The sequence below is a fragment of the Mobula birostris genome, chromosome 8, assembly GCF_030028105.1.
Source record: "Mobula birostris isolate sMobBir1 chromosome 8, sMobBir1.hap1, whole genome shotgun sequence".
NCBI classification, from domain to species: domain Eukaryota; kingdom Metazoa; phylum Chordata; class Chondrichthyes; order Myliobatiformes; family Myliobatidae; genus Mobula; species Mobula birostris.
This window is the reverse complement of record NC_092377.1, coordinates 15,848,958-15,870,443: the sequence shown is the minus strand read 5'-3', so window position 1 is coordinate 15,870,443 and position 21,486 is coordinate 15,848,958. Positions and strand designations below refer to the sequence as shown.

The window sequence follows — 21,486 nt, the reverse complement described above, 5'->3', positions numbered from 1 at the left end:
GCACTTGTGAAGCCTCACTTTGAGTATTGTGAGCAGTTTTTGGCCCCTTATCTAAGAAAGGATGTGCTGAGATTGGAGAGGATTTCAAAGAAGGTTCGCAGAAATGATTCTGGGATTGAAAGGCTTGTCATATGAAAAGTGTTGGATGGCTCTGGGCCTGTACTCACTAGAGTTCAGAAGAACGAGGGGTGACCTCATTGAAACCTATCAAATGTTGAAAGCCCTCTATCGAGTGGGTGTGGGGAGAATGTTCCCTATGGTGGGAGAGTCTAAGACCAGAGGACACAGAATAGAGGGGCTTCCTTTTAGAACAGAGGTGAGGAGGAATTTCTTTAGGCAGAAAGTGCTAAATCTATGGAATTTGTTGCCATGGACGGATGTGGAGGTGAAGTCATTGGGTATATTTAAGGCAAGTGTTGATGGATCCTCGATTGGTCAGGGTATGAGAGATACAGAGAGAAAGTAGGAGATTGGGGCTCAAAGGAAAATGGATCAGCCATGATGAAATTGAGCAGACTGAATTGGCCAAATGGCCTAATTTTGCTCCTGTATCTTCTGGCCTTATTGTCTTAATAGATAGGGCACACATTTGCTCATTTAAAAGAAACAAAGTAAAACAGTAGAGGACCATATTGTGCTGTTAACTATTTGAAGTGGTCACAGAGAGGAATCTTGCAATTTGCAATACTGCACTACTTCTGAATACATGTTTGTAAAGCAAGGAGCAGGTGAAGATAGTAATTGATATATATATATATATATATATATAGTATAATATAAAGACTAAAACAACTATAAGATATATCTGAAAACCCTAACCTTGTTTCTATTGGCTATAGTTTGATTGTCTGTGCTCCCAAGTAAAATGTACTTTTGAGGTTAAGACACATTTAAGGGCACATTTACATTTTACATTTATGTCCAGAGTTTCTAAATGGCCTTTCTGTTTTCTTGAAGGGCTTGGAATATTGTGAAGAGCGTTATACTCAAGATCTTACAAATGAAGTGCTTTCTCCAAGGATGCGGAATACTAATGCTCGGCTGCTGTGCTGCCAGACTATAGAGAAATTTAGGAATCATGCTGATAGAGAAGAAAGTATGACTGAGGGTGAGTTTAAAGTGTTACTTATACACGCATGTTAAATCAATTTTAATCACTTATGAAGGCCAGAGGGAAGTGTTGCTGCTTTTCTCCAAAGCTGTTTATCACCGCCTGCCTTCAGGGAATTATTACAAACTTTATATATGCAGTATTCACTTTATGAAATTTTCTAATGCAGATTGAATTATCTATTCTTAACATAAGTGAGTCACTGCCACACATAAATTCATTTTCCAAAATAATATTTTCTCATTTTCAACTAGTACATTTAAGGTAAAGGATGGTGTTAGAACTTCATACATTACTACATATACGGGATCCATGTTATTAACTTTATGCTTCATTAACAAAATGTCACTTGACTTTCCACATGTCAGAACTGGAAGATGCTAACAGTTTGATCTCTGTTGGAACTGAGCAAAGGGTGTTTTACAGGGATTTTGATCGTGGAAGCTGTCAGATGTCAGACTTGTGGAACATAGCCATAACCCCAATGTAATTACCGGTTCGAGTCTTTTCAACTTCTCACAGAATCACCTGACTGGAATGCTTTAAAGCCACATAGGCTTCTTCACTGGCACCTGAGTACAGTTGCAGTTCAATACTACGTTTTGAAGTTCCGTGTACTCATTTGTTGTAAGACTTTGCACGTTCAACTGTGTGACGTCCAGTGAATCTGAGCAATTCCAAAGAATATAGCTTTGATGTTTTAAAACAGCCTTACTGCACCCTTAATTTGGCTTGTCACTTGGGCTTTAAAACTCACCTATAGTAAGCATTCAGTTCTGCAAATTCAGAAATAGAATAGAAATATTTCCTCTGAGGTTGGCAAAATTCACCCAGGTGGAGCCATTCAGTAGTATACATGATAATATTAAATTCAACACTGTTTCACTGTCTGAAAAGCTTAACAAATTAAGTTAACTGATTGTAGTGTATCCTTGTGCTTAACAAAAAAATTAAATTGAAAATTTTGTTTCCAGCCACCTCACCGGACACCAGTGTATCTGTTTTCAGTTGGCAGATGAATACATATGGGCAGCGCAAGCCCTCAACTTATTTGGGCATTTTTGATATCAATCGCTGGTATCATGCACAGATGCCTGATTCACTAAGGTAAGAAATCTATTCATATTTTTCCCTTTGCATGACTGTTAAAGTGCAAGTGAAAATAGTCACAGGCGAAAGTACTTGGTCAATGTAAATGCTCGTAATTTAAGAAAATGGAGGAAGAGGTTTGGAAGATTTACTTCATTGTATGGCTTTAAATCGGAATCTTGAAAGGGTGCCATTAATTGGAAGCTTTTCATAAGGTGCACAACACTAGAAGTGGCCAACTGCAGATGCATTTAAAATAGCACTTTCCAAGGTGAGGGCAGGCTTTGGTGAACATTTTTATGGTAGTAATAGGTAGAATCTGTCTGGAAAGTTTAACAATGCAGTCTATTTAAATGTCAGACCTTCAGCAAAGGCTTTTTACTACCATTAACCAGGGATTTGATGTGATTGGCAACAAACTTGTTAAAGGTAGGGACAAGTAACTACATTTATAGAATTCTTATTCCTACCTTTTGATTTTTAAACACTTGTTTTCCCACTGGAAGCAATCAACAAATCGAGCAACATTTGTGAAAGGAAAAACAGAAGTAACGCTTGTAGTCATTGGATTGATCATCAGACTTGTAGAAGGGCTCACAAAAACATGCAGATTTGCAGTGGGTGGAGAAGGATGAATAGGATAAAGGTATTTAGGTTGCATAGAAATATGCTATAAACAATGTCAGCTAGTTGATGTATTAAATGAGGGCAGTTCTGAAGGAACATTAAAGTTTTGAAATGAGGGCACTTAGAGACTGAACACAAAGGAACATAAATTGTCAAGCACAGACCTGAGAGGTATGTCCAGTGTGTCAAGCTATGTGAATGGAGTGGAAGGGAACTGATGGATGAACCAGATCGGAAACAAGCACACCTGAATTTGCAGAGCTGAATATTAGTTCAGGAAGACTTCAGTGTGACCAGATGGAAATCTGGTTCTGTTCCTCAGCCTTACACTGGGTCTTGTTAAAATGGTTCAGGAGGCCACCGACTGGTAAGAATGGGAGAGGTATGTAAAATTTAAAGTGACAATGGGAGCTCTGAGTTGGCCCAGGACCTAATAAGACTTATCCCACAAAGCAGTTAACTGCATTTGATTTTTTCAGTCTTGAAGTGATCACTGTGAACAGCGAATGCAGAATATGAGATTGGAAGAAATGTGTAGATTGCTGCTTCATCTAAAAAGACAGTATGGGTCCCAAGGTGGTGGTAAAAGAAGAGGGGGGGGGGGGGAAGGCCTTGTGTTCTATGCAGTTTCGTGGAAAAGTGCTATAAGAATTGGAGCTTTGATGAAGCAGACCAGGGAGTTGTGAAGAAGACTATCTATGAAATGTAGTCAGGCAAAGTAGGGGAAGGATAAGATGTATGCAGTGGTGGAATTTCGTTAAAGGTGGCATTAATTGTGAAGACTGATCCATTAAAAGTGAAGACTGATGGACTGGATAGTGAAGACCAAGGGAACTCCTGTGGTTATTGTGGCTGGGAAAAGAGGAGTGACAGCAGAAGCATAAGAAATGGAAGAGATGCAGTCAGGGATTCTGCCAACTATGGTAGACAGGAAGCTACTGTTTGGAAAGAAGCATGATATCTCAGAAGTACCTGTGTGATCTCTCTCTGCATTTGTCGAGTTTCTCCAGCATTCCTTGTTTTTATTTCATATTACCCGCATCTATTGTCTTCTCATGTTTTGAGGCATGAAGAACTTCAGTGCCCATCACTATTGACAGAGCTAGCTGTGTAAGGAGAGAGCTGCCAGACTCAACATAAAGAATAAACTGGACTTTGTGAATAATCTACTTCTTTAAAGTAAATTTATTATCAAAGTACAGGTACATATCTGTCACCATATATGGAATACTCAATAAATCCACCAGCCATAATAGAATCAATGAAAGCCTGCACCAACAGGGTGGATAACCATTTTGAAGAAGAAGACAAACTGTGCAAATACAAAAACAAGGGAAAAAAGAACTAATAGTACTAAATAAATAAGTGCAGTGATGTTGAGTGAAGTCATCCCCTCTGGTTCAGGAGCCTGATGGCAGCAGCTAGAAGCGAGCATGGCCTGGTTGGTGGTGGTCCCTGATGCTGGATGCTGCTTTCCTGTGACAGTGTCTCTGTAGATGTGCTCAATGGTGGGGAGGGCTTTACCTGTGATTGACCAGGCCGTATCCACTACTTGTAGTATTTTCCATTCAAGAGTATTAGTGTTTTTATACCAGGCTGTTATGTGGCCTTTCAATATACTCCACAAAATCCATCAAAATTTATCAAAGTTTTAGATGTCATACCAAATCTTTGCAAACTCCTAAGGAAGAAGAGGAGTTGATGTATTTTCTTCGTAATTACACTTAGATGCTGAGCCCAGGACAGGTCCTTTGAAGTTATAACACCAAGGAATTCAAAGTTGCTGACCCTGTCCACCTCTGATTCCCAGGAGGACTGGCTCATGGTCTTCTGGTTTCCTTCTCCGGAAGTCAATATTCAAGTCATTGGTCTTGCTAACATTGAGTAAGAGATTGCTGCTGAGGCTCCACTGAGCCAGATTTTCAGTCTCCTAAATACTGATCTGTGCAACCCCAGGGTATTCCAGTCCAGATTAGTTCATTCTTGATCTTCAGCAGTATGATGGAGGCTGCCAGTGACAATGCTGTTAAATGGTACTTACTAATGACTTTCTCATCAATCATGTGATTGACAAACACGAGAAACTCTATGGATGCCAGAAATCCAAGGCAACAAACAACAAAATATTGGAGGAGCTCAGCAAGCCAGGTAGCATTCTATGGAAAGGAATCAACAGTCAACGATTCGGGCTGAGACCCTTCATCAGGACATGCAATTGAATTTGCCAGACCTGATTGATTCCAGATCTCTCAGCCTTGGTTCACATTGAATTCTAGAATGAAGTGAGAGTGACTGCCCTCGACGTGAAGCCATACTGTAATTTGACGGGGCTTTATCAAGGAGACCTGCTAAAACTCAAGTCAGCAAGCTGTCTCAAAAAAGAAGCTTGTTGTGATTGTTAGTACCTACAATTGCGTCATCACAAAAAACACTGTGTGATGCAGCTTCAAGCCAGTCGGGCATTAATTTTGGTCAGTTTGTGTGACTGGACCCAAGAAAGAACTCAAACTGGTTGATCTACTGAAGATAAATAGTTAAAATATCCCAACCTGGATTGAGATTTTTTTTTCAGAAATATGGAAATTTATTGCTTTTATATATGTGTAGTGAAAATTATTTTGATATTTGTCATGTGTTCTTTTATCAGCTCATAGTATTTGCATAATCATTAGTAAACAAAAGACACCATGTTAAAACACAAGAAAACACTTTATTAGAACTAACACGTATGCAATGCAGAAAGCAAAACAAATGTCTACAGTAGTAGACATGTCTCTCTGTCATAATGTACTTGTCCCTATCATCTTGGCACTAACACTGGCTGGTCTCCTAGCCCAAGACAAAGCTCTCCCCTACATTAAGAAAATTCAAAATCCTTTACACTCATACTTTTCTATTCCTTGGTGGTACCAGCTGCACTCCCTTATCTCTTAAGAATTACAGCCCAGACAAACATGTTTTTCACCACACTCCACTATTATAGCTTCAGACTGGAATTTCCTCGACTTTTTCAAGACATCACTGTGGACCAGTTCTCTTGACTTTCTCAAAACAATCTCACTCCAAATTAAAATATGAGAAAATCTGCAGATGCTGGAGATCCAAGCAGCGCACACAAAATGTTGGAGGAACTCACAGGCCACGCGGCATCTGTGGAAAAGAGTAAAGAGTTGATGTTTCGAGCCGAGACTCTTCATCAGAACTCGGGTTGGTCTTGCCCCTATTCGTCGACTGTTTATTCTTTTCCATAGACGCTGCCTGGCCTGCTGAGTTCCTCCAGCGTTTTGTGTGTGTGTGTGTGTTGCCACTCCAAGCTAATACCATTTTGTCTTTCATTTTAGCTTATACCAAGGAGGAATCTTGTTTAACTCTTCCCTTACAATATGTAATAACATGATTGGATTGCGTAATTTGAAAGTTTTTATATTGAAGATTATATTTTAGTGTAATTGCTGTGATGATTTCAATGGAAGTGGGTACTATGGCTAATCGAAAATTGAAAATTCTGAAACTTGACAGTGTAAAGGTTATAGTAAACAATCCAACTTCCAAATAATAATTTAACCCGTCCACTACATATTCTGCATTTCAGTACGCAATTTTTGTAGAAGCCTCAATGAAATAGATATAACAAAGAATTTGTATCTTGTCTATATATCTCTTCATGGAGCCTGGAAAGGAATTTTCTAATTAAGCTTAAGATTGTGATATCTGATTTAATTTAATGGTTTTTGTTTCTAGAGCGGGTGAGAATCTAGGTAACTGCCTCTATTTTGCGTTATGGTCTCTGGACACTGTAGTGGACATGACCTTCCCATATTATCTGCTGGATGTCTCAGTACATGAAAGAAGCCTTAGCCGTGGAGTTCCTCCTTCATATCCTCCACCAGAGCAGTTTTTTAATCCTAGTACCTTCAATTTTGGTAAGTGCACTGCACAACAGCAGCTGATCTTAATGTTATAGCTTTCTTATGATAAAATGTGAGATGAAATCCAAGTTGGTTGATTAGTGACTGTGAACACAATTTTTGGAACTGTGATAAAATACAGCCCTCTAACTGACAAATGGACACTCTTCATCCAGCCAAACCCCAGAGATCAGCTGAAAAAAACTAATATCTGCGTATGTTAAAAGTTAGCACTGGAAGTAGAAAATGCTGTAAATACTCAGCTGGTCGAAGAAGAACTGCGGATCAGTGATTGATGAGTTTTGGCAGAATTATCTGACCTTGTCTGAGAAACAGTAGGAATGATATTATTGTCCATTAACAGTCAATCAATGCATGAAAGCTTACTCATGAGGTTGGTGCATGTGCAGTGACACGTTATTTCAGTGTCCATTGAATGTTGCAAGAGATTTTGCAGATGCTGTAAATCTAGAGCAACACAATGCTGGAGAAACTCAGCCGGTCAGGCAGCATCTATGGAAATGAATATTTGTACAATAATTTCTTTAGACTGTTGGCAAGTATCCCTTCAGCTGCATTAAATCTTAAGTTTGATGATTCTCCCTCTTATCCTATCTTCCACTTAAAGCTTTTGTTCAAAACCCACCACTTCGTTCAAACATTGGTTTGCCTGTTTTAATATCTCCTTGTCTATATCTTTTGGATTTACTCTGAAGCCTCTTAGGATATTTTACTATGTGTAAATTCACTCTTTTCTTGTAATATAAAAATGTGAATGGCAGAGAGTGGAGGAAGGAGCTGCTCATGAATGCTTTTATGGACGTTTAAGTACAAGAACCTTTGAGTGATTTTGATTTTTGTCTTAGATTTCTTAATTATTCTTCATATATTTCTGTCCATTCTGGTTTTGTTAATTATCCCCAACATTTATGTCTGGTTATATTGTTTTTGTTGGTATTGTATTTTTCTTTTATTTGTTCAGAGGTTAAAATGTGAATCATTCTAACTGAAAATGTATGATGTGTCAGAAAGTAAACCAGAATTAAACCTAGGCAAGCAAATTTGCATTGAAAATAGTGTGAGTGAATCAAAGTTGACTTTCTTTCTATGGTGTCTCAATGATTGTTTTTCTTTTTTTTTGTAGATGCAACTTGTTTGCTAAATACTGGACTTGTACATATAACAGGTTCTGGGTTTCAAAAAGAGGTGAGTTCAGTACAGTTTTTAATACTTAATACTTATTTTAATACTATTTCAGTATTTATTTGAGGTAATATTTGTGACCAATTAGATATTAAATTGATTGTAATTTGAACCTTTTATATCTGTTTTAAACATTTTTTTTGTTTGTCCGTAGTTACTCTTTAAAGTCTGAGACGATACTTTCAATATTTGGGGTTTGATTTGACTCATCAGTCCTTTGATATGCTATAGTAGTCTGCAGCACACTGTGCATCTGTAATTAATTTAATGTAGTTGCAGCATTGAAAGAAGCTGTTTGATCCATCAAATCCATGCCATTTCTCTATAAGAATACTCAAGATAATTGTAGTCTGCATCCTAAACTCATAGGGACAACAAATACTTTTCTTTCAGTTACTTATCCAGGTCCTTTTTGAGTGCTGCAATTGAACCTCCTTCCTAAACATGTGCTGCATTCTGCATACTATATGCACCATACACAATATAAATTTTTATCTTGTCACTTGTTTATTCTTTCCACTTGTTGCCATTCCGTCCCAAGTTCATGGCCACAGTATCAGTCAGGACTGTCTATATCAGTGAACTGAATGCCCACCAAGAGGTCCCACCTCTTGAGAGGCATTCTATCCAACTAGTAAATGAACCACTTCTTCCAGTAATGGCCTGGAGTCCGAGGAAGATAAAGATCTCTCTCCAGCACTCTTTTCTAGCCATCTGTATGTATTATCCCCCACTTTCTAGCCACACTATATGTATTATCTGTCTTGTATGCTGATTTATATACTACAGACTGCACTCTTGAGATAGAGGTCCTGCTTCATTAAATTCTGCCTGCACACCGTTATCACCATTGGTTACATGAAGAAGTCCCCATTGCAGTTCCCTAGACACTGATGTTCTTAGTATCTCCTTATAATTCAGTTAACCGGATTCTGCCTTGATTTCTTCCACTTACTCAAAGCCTTTGAAGTGACACAATGGTGCAGCTAATATAGCCGTTGTCTCAGTGATCTTGGTTCCCTCCTGAACTCTGCTGTCTGTGGAGTTTGCATACTTTCTCTGTGACCATGTGTGTTTCCCCCTGATGCTCCAGTTCTCTCCCACAGTTTAAGCGTTAGGTTAATTAATTGCTGCAAATTGTGCCTAGTGTGTAGATTACTGGTAGAATAGAGGATGAATAGATCACCGGGCAAAATGAGCACGTGAAGGAAATTACTCTGGGCCTATGTCATAAGGAGATATTTGTTTAGGTTGCTCATTGACATGCAGGTTTTTAAAATCCTGGACATTTGAAAATGTAATATGGTGGTAGTAATTGCCTTACTGCTGCCAGATTGATTTTGAAATTTGTTCTTAACTACATTAGTCTGCATTCAGCTTCTGTAAGAACTTGGAACAGAGTTCTGTGATTCTATATTGCAATACTCTATTGGGCTAATATGTAATGCTTATTTTAATAGAATTTTGTTGGAACACTGCTGACCATCAAACTTTTGATTACGTTTTCTAGACTTTGAATTATTTGAAGAAAGCCGGTCCTTTTCTTAGTGAAGCTATACCTGATGGTTATAGTCGTTGCCTGATGGCTGGGCTTTTATCTCCGAGACTTGCAGATGTACAGCCTTCATGCCTGTCACAAGTGAGTACAGAATGAGGTCTGTTAACATGTATAAATGAATAGTAAAGGACAGGTAAACACTGTTTCCTATGTTGAGTTTGTGATCTAATTTGTAACATGAAATTATATAGACTTTATTGAATGTTATTTAATTGATTTCTGAGATAAGTATAAGTCCTTGAAGTTACAATAACTATATTAATTTTCAAAATGAATTATTGATCTGTACCTCTGCAACTTACCAGGCTGAGTTTCATTATTTTACTTGCACTAATGAACTGATTCGTTGAATGTGTTTCCTTCCATTAAAAATAAATGTCTTTCCTTGCTTCGTTCTCTATAGAACAAGAACTTTCCTTCAGATAGCACCTTCAATGTCGTAAGATGTTACAAGAGATCTCTAACACAAAATGGGGATATTAAGACAAGTGAAAAGCGGTTACAGCATTTTAAGCGGGGAAGAGGGAAAAGGAAGTGGGGAAGTTAAGGATAACTTGTATAACAGAAATAATTTATTGTGTGATGTTTTTACCAAACAGCTTTGATCCTTACAAATGATGATTGTACTCCGTTAAATTTTTAGTTGTATTAATTCAACATTTATTCTTTGACTTGTTTCCTCATTTCTAGAGACTCATGTGATGCCAGTGATGTTCATATCCTGTGAATAAATAACCAAAGTTATATGCAGTTTGTTTTTAGTGTACAGCACAGTACAGGTCCTTCAGCCCATGATGCTGTACCATCCTTTAACTCACTCTTAAGATCAATCTAACACTTCCCTCCTCCATAGCCCACCATTTTTCTATTATCCATGTGCCTCCCTAAGAGTTTCTTAAATGCCCCTAATGTATCTGCCTCTAGCACTACCTCTGGTAGAGCATTTCACATACTTGCCGTTAAAAGCTTGCTTGATGCTTCCCTGGTATCATGGATTCTTGATTACCTGACTGGCAGACCACAGTACGTGTGCTTGCAGCACTGTGTGTCTGACAGAGTGATCAGCTGCACTGGGGCTCCACAGGGGACTGTCTTCTCTCCCTTTCTCTTCACCATTTACACCTCGGACTTCAACTACTGCACAGATTCTTGTCATCTTCAGAAGCTTTCGGATGACTGTGCCATAGTTGGATGCATCAGCAAGGGAGATGAGGCTGAGTACAGGGCTATGGTAGGAAACTTTGTCACATGGTGTGAGCAGAATTATCTGCAGCTTAATGTGAAAAAGACTAAGGAGCTGGTGGTAGACCTGAGGAGAGCTAAGGTACCGGCGACCCCTGTTTCCATCCAGGGGGTCAGTGTGGACATGGTGGAAGATTACAAGTACCTGGGGATACGAATTGACAATAAACTGGACTAGTCAAAGAACACTGAGGCTGTCTACAAGAAGGGTCAGAGCCGTCTCTATTTCCTGAGGAGACTCAGGTCCTTTAACATCTGCCGGGCGATGCTGAGGATGTTCTACGAGTCTGTAGTGGCCAGTGCTATCATGTTTGCTGTTGTGTGCTGAGGCAGCAGGCTGAGGGTAGCAGACACCAACAGAATCAACAAACTCATTCATAAGGCCAGTGATGTTGTGGGGATGGAACTGGACTCTTTCACGGTGGTGTCTGAAAAGAGGATGCTGTCCAAGTTGCATGCCATCTTGGTCAATGTCTCCCATCCACTACGTAATGTACTGGGTGAGCACAGGAGTACATTCAGCCAGAGACTCATTCCACCGAGATGCAGCACAGAGCGTCATAGGAAGTCATTCCTGCCTGGCCATCAAACTTTACAACTCCTCCCTTGGAGGGTCAGACACTCTGAGCCAATAGGCTGGTCCTGGACTTATTTCATAATTTACTGGCGTAATTTACATATTTAACTATTTATGGTTCTATTACTATTTATTATTTATGGAGCAACTGTAACGAAAACCAATTTCCCCCGGGATTAATAAAGTATGACTATGACTATTGATATCCTTCCCCTATATTTTCTTCCAATCACATTAAAATTATACCCCTAGTATTAGCCATTTCTGCCCTGGGAAAAAGTCTCTGGCTATCCACTCAAGTCTGTGCCTCTCATCATCTTGTATACCTCTAACAGGTCACCTCTCCTCTTCCTTCGCTCCAAAGAGAAAAAGCCCTACATTGCTCAACCTATCCTCCTAAGAAATGCTCTCTAGACCAGGCAGCATCCTACTGAACCTCCTCTGCACCATCTCTAACACTTCTAAAGGTTATAAAGTTATATCAAAGTTAAGCTAAACTTTAAGAAAGCTGCATCACTGTCTGGTATGGAGGAGAGGGTGGGTGGGGGCGACTGCACAGTATCAGAAGAAGCTGCAGAAGGTTATGAATTCAGTCGGCTCCATCTGGGGTACTAGCCTACAAAGTACCCAGAATATCTTCAAGGGGCGGTGTCTCAGAAAGGCAGTGTCCTTTATTAAGGACCACCAGCACCCAGGGCATGCCCTTTTCTCACTGTTACCATCAGGTAGGAGATACAGAAGCCTGAAGGCACATACTCAGCGGTTCAGGAACAGCTTCTTCCCCTCTGCCATCCAAGTCTTAAATGGACATTAAGTCCTTGGACACTACCTCACTTTTTTTTTAATATATATTCTTCCTGTTTTTGGCACATTTTTAATCTATTCAATATACATATACTGCAATTGATTTACTTATTTATTATTAGCATTATTTTTTCTTTCTTCTCTATTATGTATTGCATTGAACTGCTGCCGCTAAGTGAACAAATTTCATGACACACACCAGTGATAATAACCTGATTCTGATTCTATTGAGCAGCAAGGTAGTTGGATACATCATTCCTGACCTTTAATGATGAGAATGAATCTGCTATTTAAGTCATTTGTCAGATGACTAAAGCATGAACATTTAGTCAGCAAAGATGAAGACTATTTTTGAACTAAATTGTTTTGTACCATAAGTGTTTGGGAGAGATGGTTTTAATTTTTTTTTTCGGTTAGGTTTTGAAGAAATAGGTAAAGAGAAGATAACTAATAAAAATCACTTTCCTATTTAATTGTTAGCTTGCTGGTTTGTTGCATGGTCTGTAAAGTTTATGTGATTAGTAAATTTCTTAAATAGGACGATAGTTTTTGATGTTCAAATACTGCGGATTCATTGATACTTTTTAAAGAGAGGCCCTTTAGCTCTTTTGGAGTGATACATTTGTAGAACTACTTCATTTCAGCTCCAACAACATCCGTTTAACTTACTTTGTTAGTGTATATGTGGAGTTTCCATGTTTTCCCTGTCAATATATGGCCTTTTTCCTGAATACTGTGGTTTACTCACACATCTCAAAGACATACAAGTTGATATGGTAATTCATTGCTGTAAGTTGCTTCTGCTCTGTAGGTGAGAGGTAGAATTGGAGCAGATTGATGGAATGGAGGGAGAGTAAAATGAGATTAGTGTGGAATCAGTGTAAATGGCTGCTTGTTGGTTGATGTGGATTTTATTAGCCAGAGGACTGGTTTCTGTACCACATGACACTGGCTGGTTAAACCAAATAATTTCCAACATGCTTTTCAGTAGGGAAATTATTTACTTTTTCCACTTTGAATTGAAGCTCACTGTCAATTTGCTTTTCATGTGTGGTACTCATAGAGCCACAGATAAATATATGTGTGTGAGTGTGCGTCTCTATATATGTATGTGTTAATATGTATATGCATACATAGGCACACACGAGTGCATACAATTACAACATGGTAACTTGTCCTTCCGAACACAGACTCCATACCATCAAGTACCTATTTACACTATACTTACACTATTCTCCTTTTTTTTTTTTACCAGTTATCTACACAGTAGGGGGAATTTAAAGATTCATTTATTATCGAAGTATATAACTCTCAGATTCTTCTCCAAATAGCAATGAAACCAAAAAAAATGGCAGCACAATGATCAACTCCCCTCCCAAAATCCCCTCCACATGAAACGCAGCAAGAGCATTGACCCTAATACCTCCCTTCCCCGCACAAAACACAAGAACATCAACCCCAAAATCCCCCTCCCCCTATACACAATGTCATAAGAGCAACTAAACTCCATGTGTTTAGATTACTGATGAGGGACTGATTCACTTTACAGAGTCTTTGATTACTCAGTAAAAGCAGGTGTTTCTAGAGTCAGAGTACAATAGCATGGAAACAGGCTCTTTGGTCGATCTAGTTTAGGAGTTCCTAACCTGGCATCCGTGAACCCCTTGCTTAATGGTAACAGTACATGGCATAAAAAATATGGGGACCCCTGATGTAGTCCATGCCTATTTGATCTTCTGCCTAGCCCCATCCACCTGCATCCAGACCATATCCCTCCCAACTCTCTCATCCATGTACTTATCCAATTATCTATTGAAACCAGCATCTACCATTTCCACTGGCGGCTTATTCCAAACTCACATCAACCTCTAAGTGAAGATGATTCCCCTTAAATATTTCACCTTTCACTCAAAGCCTATGGCCTCCAGTTCTAGTCTCACCCAATCTGGGGGGAGGGAGAGGTTGGGTGCCTTCACCATATCTATACTTCTCATAATTTTGTATACCTCTACACGATCTCACCTCATTCTCCTGTGCACCAGGGAATAAAATCATAACCTATTCAACTTTTTCCTAGTAACTGAGGCCCTCAAGTCCCAGCAACGTCCTTGTAAATTTTCTTTTTCAAGAATATTGATATTGTTCCTGTAGGTAGGTGATTACAACTGTACATAATACTCTAACTTCAGCCTCACCAATGTCTTATGCAACTCCAACATAACATCCCATCTCCTCTACTCAGTGCCCTGAGTGATGAAGCCAATGTGCCAAAACACAAACAAGAGAAAATTGGCAGACACTGGAAATCTAAGAGCAGAAAAAGCTCTTTTATGACTCTATTTACCTGTGTTATAACTTTCAAGGAATCATGGATCTGTATTCCCAGGTCCCTTTGTTCTATGGCGCGTCTCAGATCATTACCACTCACTGTGTAACTTGTATCCTGGTGTGTCCTTCCAAAGTGCAGCACCTCACATTTGTCTGCATAAAGTTCCGTCTGCCATTTTTCAACCGGTTTTCCCAGCTTGTCAAGATTACACTCCAAACTTTGATGGCCTCTTTGCTGTCCACTACACCCCTAATCTTTGAGTCATTGTAAATTTGCTGTCCAGTTTGCCACATTATCAACTAAATCATTAATATGCATGACAAACATCAATTGTTTTGGCACTCCACTTGTCACAGGCCTCCACTCAGTGAGGCAAGTCCTCTTTGGTTTCTTTTGCAAAGATGATGTTGGGTCCAGTTGGGTGCTTCATCCTGAATGCCATGTGACTTAACCTTCTGGACCAGCCTCCCATGCGGGACTTTGTCAAAGGCCTTGCTAAAGTCCATGTAGACAACGTCCACCATCTTTACTTGATCATTCTCCTTGTTTTACAATTGAATCAGGAGCCTGGATTGCAAATCCAGATGTAATAATCTTTTTTTCCCTCTTTTAGGAGGAAAAGCTTGAAGCCATTTTGTCAGCAGCTGTGGAATCTAGTTCTTTGGGTTTAATAACTGGGTGCATCAAACAATGGACTAAAGAAGGTAAGCCATTTGCAAATGTTTGGTTTAAGTATTTAATATTCACTTATTATTTAGGGCACAGTGGTATTGTAGCGTGGATTCAGAGTTCAATTCCAGCATCCTTTGTAAGCAGGTTTGTACTTTCCTTCCTATGTGTCCATGGGTTTCCTCTGGGTGCTCCAGTTTCCTCCTACAGTCCAAAAATGTACCGGTTAGTAGGTTAATTGGTCATTGTAAATTATCCTGTGATTTGGCTAGGGTTAAATCAGTGGGTCACTGGGCAGTACTAGTGTAAGGACCAGAAGGACCTATTCCGTACTGTATCATTAAATTTTATTTGAAAATGAGTACTATGGTAAAATGTACAATTCAAAAATATTGCTTTGTCGGTTGCTCTTTTAATTTACAGCTTCATATTCTGGCCACCTTCTCAGGTGTGTTGGTTGAGTCTTCAGATTGGTAGAAAATTGAAGGGCCTGGGACTGATTGAGCAAAAGGGGATGAATGGCCTGCTGTTTCTGTAGCTAAAACTGTACTGAAATATGCAAGGCGGTGGTGTAAATAATCCGTTGGAGTAACACGGTGTGTTGAGCAGCACTGTGCAAAGAAAGGAATTGTCAACATTTTGGTCAAAACCCTTCATTGGGACTGCGAGTGGAAAGACGAAATGGGTAGTACAAAGAAGGGAAGGACAGAGAAATGAGTTTTGAGGGAGGGTGGGCTATAAAATGACAGGGTAGGCTGGGGCAAACAACTTGTTTAAGGAACTCAGTGGGTTGAACATGCAACCTGGTGGAGGAATTGGGTAAGTGGAGTGCATTGTAATTATTCAACCAAATGTTTTCAGTTTCATATTATATACTTTACTGAAGGTTACTTTAGTCCAGGCATGGGTCTAATAGTAAAGTGTAATTATATTAAGGTGTACCCAGACACAAGAGAAAATCTGTAGATGCTGGAAATCGGAGCAACACACAAAAATGCTGGAAACATGGGCCTGAAGCATTGATTGTACTCCTTTCCATAGATGCTGCCTGGCCTGCTGAATTCCTCTAGCATTTTGTGTGTGTGTTGCAAGGTATATCTAGATTTTCTTTTGTCTGGCTTGAATTACCCATAGTCACTGTTATCTCTTTCAAATATCAACATTTTGTGTTACTCTGATGACCTACTGAGGAAATTACCTTGAGTAAGATATCCTTGCCAGCAAGAATCATTAGGTAGTTGTCTACTACCTTCTCCTCTTCTCCAAGCAATACCCAACCTAAAATACTGTTCAGCATTATATGATTGTGTAAGTTGACAATAATATAAAAGCTAAAAATGTAGCTTAGACTCAGTGTTTGCACCCAATCTTCATATCATTCACTCATCATCATTAATCTTTATTGCATGCTCCTATACCTGCAAAATGTCAGTCAAGTGTATTGTCATATGCACAAGTACATATGTACACAGATGTAATGGAAAGCTTCCTTACGGCAGCATCATAGGCACATAGCATCAGAAAGCAGCATTCATAAGAAAAACATAAATTATACACACTTTTTAAGGTTCAAATTTCATTTTATTGTCAAAGTAAGCATGCGCAATACAACGATTTGTCTTTTCCAGATAGCCATGAAAAAGTAAAAGAAACAAAACATGCAGACCCTAGAATTCCTGCAGAAAAAAAACAATAACAATCCCGGACACATCACCCCCTGCAGAAAAAAATGACAACATTAACAATCTCCGACCCTCTCTCTTGCAGGGGAAAATCAGCAATAATAACCATCCCTACTGTCCTCCCCGCAGAAAAATCTGCAACAATACAATCCCCGACCCCTTCGCTCACAGAAAAATGGGCTTTGACAATAGCAACACGTCCCAAACCCTCTCCCGCAGGAAAAGACAGCAACCAACCCCAACACTTGCAAAAAAAGAACAGTAACTTCAAAAAACACGCACACGCCAATCGGGCACAAGAAAGTTGTCGAAAAACTGAAGGAGACCAATATAAAGTACAGCCCAATCACATGAAACTCAGACAGTTCTTCCATGACTCAGAACTCGTGACTGGTGCAAGCAGTGGCCTCCATTGGGAGTGATTGCTGACTGGGTCCGAACACCATCGACTTGGTGGCCTCCATCAGGAGCGCTCACTGACTGGATCCGAACACCTTCACCTCAATGCTTCACTCTTCTTCGCTGTTTCGAGATAGAGTTCTTCATGATTCCAAGTCCCGTCTTTGTTTTCTCCAACAAGTCAGCTTGTATTCTGTGTCCTTTTCGGGTTCTCATCACTGATCTCCATGATGCAGCTCTCCAGACATGGCGTAGTGCTGGATCATTTGACGGAGATCCAAACTGTACATCACAGGCATCAACCGTTTCTGTGACACAAACAACAGAAAACAAACAAGCAGAAGGCATAGAAGAAGTGAAATAATTTCAAAAATTTTCTGTCTGTAAGATGTCACCCAAGGAATCATTGTTTGCTGGCACCATCTTGACAGGAAAAAGTAATTTGAACAAAAATATCATTTTAATGGTAGGGTTTCATAGTGTTGTTACGAAATAATAGGATTTTTTTTAACCAGTGCGCAACTGACACTATAGTTTGAAGAACATGTTATATATAAAATTAAATCTATCAAACTCGGTCATCTTCCTTTGTCCTTAATTCATGAAGGAATAAAAGAGCACCTAAATAAATCAAGCTTGTTTTTATTTATTCTAATTTCTCCACCATTATTTTGAGCAAAGAACAGACAACAGCAAAGAAAAATAATACTATGAACCATATTTTGCTTTAGTTAAGTGTGATTCTGATGCGTATTGTAATCTCTTCACTTCAAGAACAACCCCGGTCAGCTGCCAGTTTGCGTTTTGTGCTCGAGTGGACCTGGAAAAAAATAACTCGTACGAAAGAGGAACTGGACAACATCTGTAAGTACCCAATTAATGAATATTATTTATTTCTGTGGTATATTTAACTTTTCAAATTTGAAACAACAAATTACCTTCTATGGTACAAATTCAACCATTCAAATTTTATATTTCCAGGCTATTTGCTTTTCAGATGAAGATGTATGCACATCTATCAAAACATTTTTATAGCCTGATGTGGTTATTTTGTTGTTTTTGTGTTGCACTTTAATCTCCTATCCCATCAGTGATTCATACTATATATGGAAAGTGTAGTGTAGTATTGTATTTCTCAGCATGTTGATCTATAAACAGTTACTCATTTGATATTATGTGCTATCCCCAATTTTTATTACTTTTTGGATTAAAAAAATAACTGAGTAAATAATAAATCTATGAAGCCTAAAGCACAGATTTGTGCTGGGAAGCTGAAGCAAAGAGACTGAGATATTTATTCGCTCTGTTATAGGAGCTTTATTATTACAGTTTAAATTTCTAGATACACAAATGTGTTCTTTGTTTTATTCAACAAACACAAATCAGTGTTTGAAAGACAACATGACAAGTTTTTGTGTATCTTTATATTTCCAGAGTTTTTCAGCACTTTGGATTTAAACCAGATTTTAGCAGTGAGAAATCTAGATTTGTATAATTTTTAAATATCTTCGTGGAAATTATCACCATATGCTTGCAGGATGCAACTTATGCACTTCACTTTAATCACTTTTGAGTTTCCTGGTAAACTGAGAGCATTGTTCTCTGAGCAACACACACTCCTGCTGAAGGGTCTTAGCCCAAAACGTCGACTATAGATGCTACCTGGCCTGCTGAGTTCCTCCAGTATTTTGTATGTGTTGCTTGGATATCCAGCATCTGCGGATTTTCTCTTGTTTGTGACTTGGAGTATTATTCTGATCTCCTTGCTATCCACATGTGCCTAACATACAGAATATCCCTTCCAAGTCAAACTCATATTATTGTAGCCTGTCTTGGTCATTCATGGTGGGACTTTGTATTGGTCCATTTGTAGCCCTTATTTTTTGCCTTCTGCATGTCTACCTCATCTTGCCAATTCACCCATTTTGCCAACGCTCCTATGTTTCACTGTTATTAAATGCACTAGTACAGACAGGGATTCTATCTGGAATATGTTTGCTTAAGTTGTTACAAAGAAGAGACGACCTGCAGATGCTGAAATCCAAGCAACACATGCAAAATGCTGGAGGAACTCATTGGGCCAGGCAGCATCAGTGGTGGGGGGGAGGAGACAAGTACAGTCGATGTTTTAGGCCGAGACCCTACGGCAGGACTGGAGAAGAAAGAAGAGTAGTAGATTTAAAAGGTCGGGAAGGGGAGAGAGAAACATAAGGTGATTGGTGAAATCGGGAAGGGGAGGGATGAAGTAAAGAACCGGGAAATTGATTGGTGAAAGAGATACAGGGCAGGAGAAGGGGGGGTCCAATAGAGAACAGAAGGGTATGGCAACCCTCTTCCTCCCTACCCTCTCTCCTCCACTGTCTCTCAACAGCCCACAGTGTTAACGGTGCTACAAAAATAAGAGGACTTTACTTCCATGGCCTTCCTCCAGCATTTTGTGTGTTTTGCTTAACTTGTTAAACCATTTTTTTTGTGGTCTTGCATAGCGTTATAAAATTCTATATTTCCAGCCAGCCGAATCCTTTCTCAGTCAATCTGTTGTACTTATTTTGTATTCTTCCCCAGCCGTCTTCTCTGCCCCCCTCCCTCCACAGCCATCTCCTCCTCTGCCTCTCAACAGCTCGTAGTGCTAATGATGCTACAAAAATAAGAGGACTTTACTCTTCTAGATCCTTCACTTTCTCTTCTCCATCTTGTGTGTCTTGTAGAAAGTCAAGCTGACAATCCAAATAAATTGAAGGTTTTCTTTTCTCACAGCCTTTGATTGGTTTTGCGGTATTTACCAAGAACTTTCAGTGAAAGACCTTGAGCAATTGATTTTGTAATGTTTGACTATAGAGGGCGCCCTTTCAAAACAGATGTGGAGAAATTTCTTTTAGCCAAAGTGTGCTGATTTTGTGGAATTTGTTGCCACATGCAGCTGTAGAGGCCAGGCCGTTGGGGTGTATTTAAGGCAGAGATTGATAGGTTCTTCATTGGACATGGCATCAAAGGTCCTGGGGAGAAGGCTGGGAACTGGGGTTGAGGAGGAGATTTTAAAAAAGCATCCGCCATGATTGAATGGCGGAGCAGACTTGATGGGCCAGAGGGCCTAATTCTGGTCCTATGTTTTGTGGTCTTATGGATGATTAATTAGTGTACTTGCATACATATGTAATTAATGACAGTCTTTACGTGGTTAACTGTTAAAGCGCCTCTGATGCTTTTGGTCTGAGCCAAGTGAGCTGATCAAGTTTGATTTAAACTTCTTGACATGCTCCATACTATTAAAACTTAGCTCCAAAACCAGTCCTGTTATGTGTCGTAATGTTTGGAAAGTGCATCTTAACCTTCTCAGGAAAAAGTAATGGTCTTGTTTATGTAGTTTACTTATTAACACCAAATTGAATTTAACGTTTCAAAGTGGATCAAACCATTAATATTTTGGCTACTTAACACTGTTGAAGATGTAATGTCTGTGGTTTTTGATTTATTTAAAAGAAGGGATTTATTTTACTTAACTCCATAATAGGCTGTTCGAAATCCCTTTTTTGTGTAGTCTGGCTTGACATTATGTTCTGTGATACTTTTTCTGGTGTTCTACCTTCAGAATAAGTCCTGAGCCAAATAGGCTGGTCCTGGACTTATTTCCTGGCATAATTTACATATTGCTATTTAACTATTTATGGTTTTATTACTATTTAATTATTTATGGTGCAACTGTAACGAAAACCAATTTCTCCCGGGATCAATAAAGTGTGACTATGACTATGAGAACTCTAACGTCTGTTTATCCAGTTCCTTAGAGATTGGCAAATCAACCCTGAACATTTTTATTTTGAAAACATTTAGTTATTTGCACCTTCTAGTTTGGAAGAGACAAGTGCTTACTCAGAAACTCTCTTCTTTAGTGTGCCTAGTGTCATTAACTTCTGTATATTGTATGTTTCTGTTGATGTGAGCCAAATGAAGCATCCCAAAGTCATAAATGAAAGTAAATTGTAATTTGCTTAACTTTTTTTTTATTATATGAGGATGCTGATTAATGCAAGTACCACAAATCTTCCATTGAGATTTAACAGATCTTAAATGTTGTCTTGAAAATGTTGGCGTATCGTAACTCTAGATTGTCTCACTTTGTCATTTAACTACTAGGTATTCCACTTTTTGATGGATCGTGCCACTTCATTGACCCACACGCACTCCAGTCTCTACAGCACTGCCAGATGTTACTTAGCAACCTCACCACCATTGTTAGCTGTTTCCTTACAGAGGCCCAGGAGTTGACTGAGCGAGGTGTGTCTTTAAC

At 39.1% G+C, this 21,486-nt stretch overlaps 1 protein-coding gene across 5 annotated transcripts in view; it reads left to right on the top strand.

Moving 5' to 3' along the window:
• ahctf1 (AT hook containing transcription factor 1) overlaps positions 1 to 21,486 on the top strand; it is a 108,208-nt gene that overhangs the window by 41,842 nt on the left and 44,880 nt on the right. For all 5 annotated transcript variants that reach the window (XM_072264825.1, XM_072264826.1, XM_072264828.1 and 2 more), the window contains 8 exons: positions 958 to 1,108; positions 2,086 to 2,218; positions 6,569 to 6,750; positions 7,880 to 7,941; positions 9,449 to 9,577; positions 15,062 to 15,152; positions 17,973 to 18,062; positions 21,333 to 21,473. In XM_072264825.1, coding sequence (XP_072120926.1) covers positions 958 to 1,108; positions 2,086 to 2,218; positions 6,569 to 6,750; positions 7,880 to 7,941; positions 9,449 to 9,577; positions 15,062 to 15,152; positions 17,973 to 18,062; positions 21,333 to 21,473 — 979 coding nt within the window. The remainder of the gene's footprint in view (positions 1 to 957; positions 1,109 to 2,085; positions 2,219 to 6,568; positions 6,751 to 7,879; positions 7,942 to 9,448; positions 9,578 to 15,061; positions 15,153 to 17,972; positions 18,063 to 21,332; positions 21,474 to 21,486) is intronic.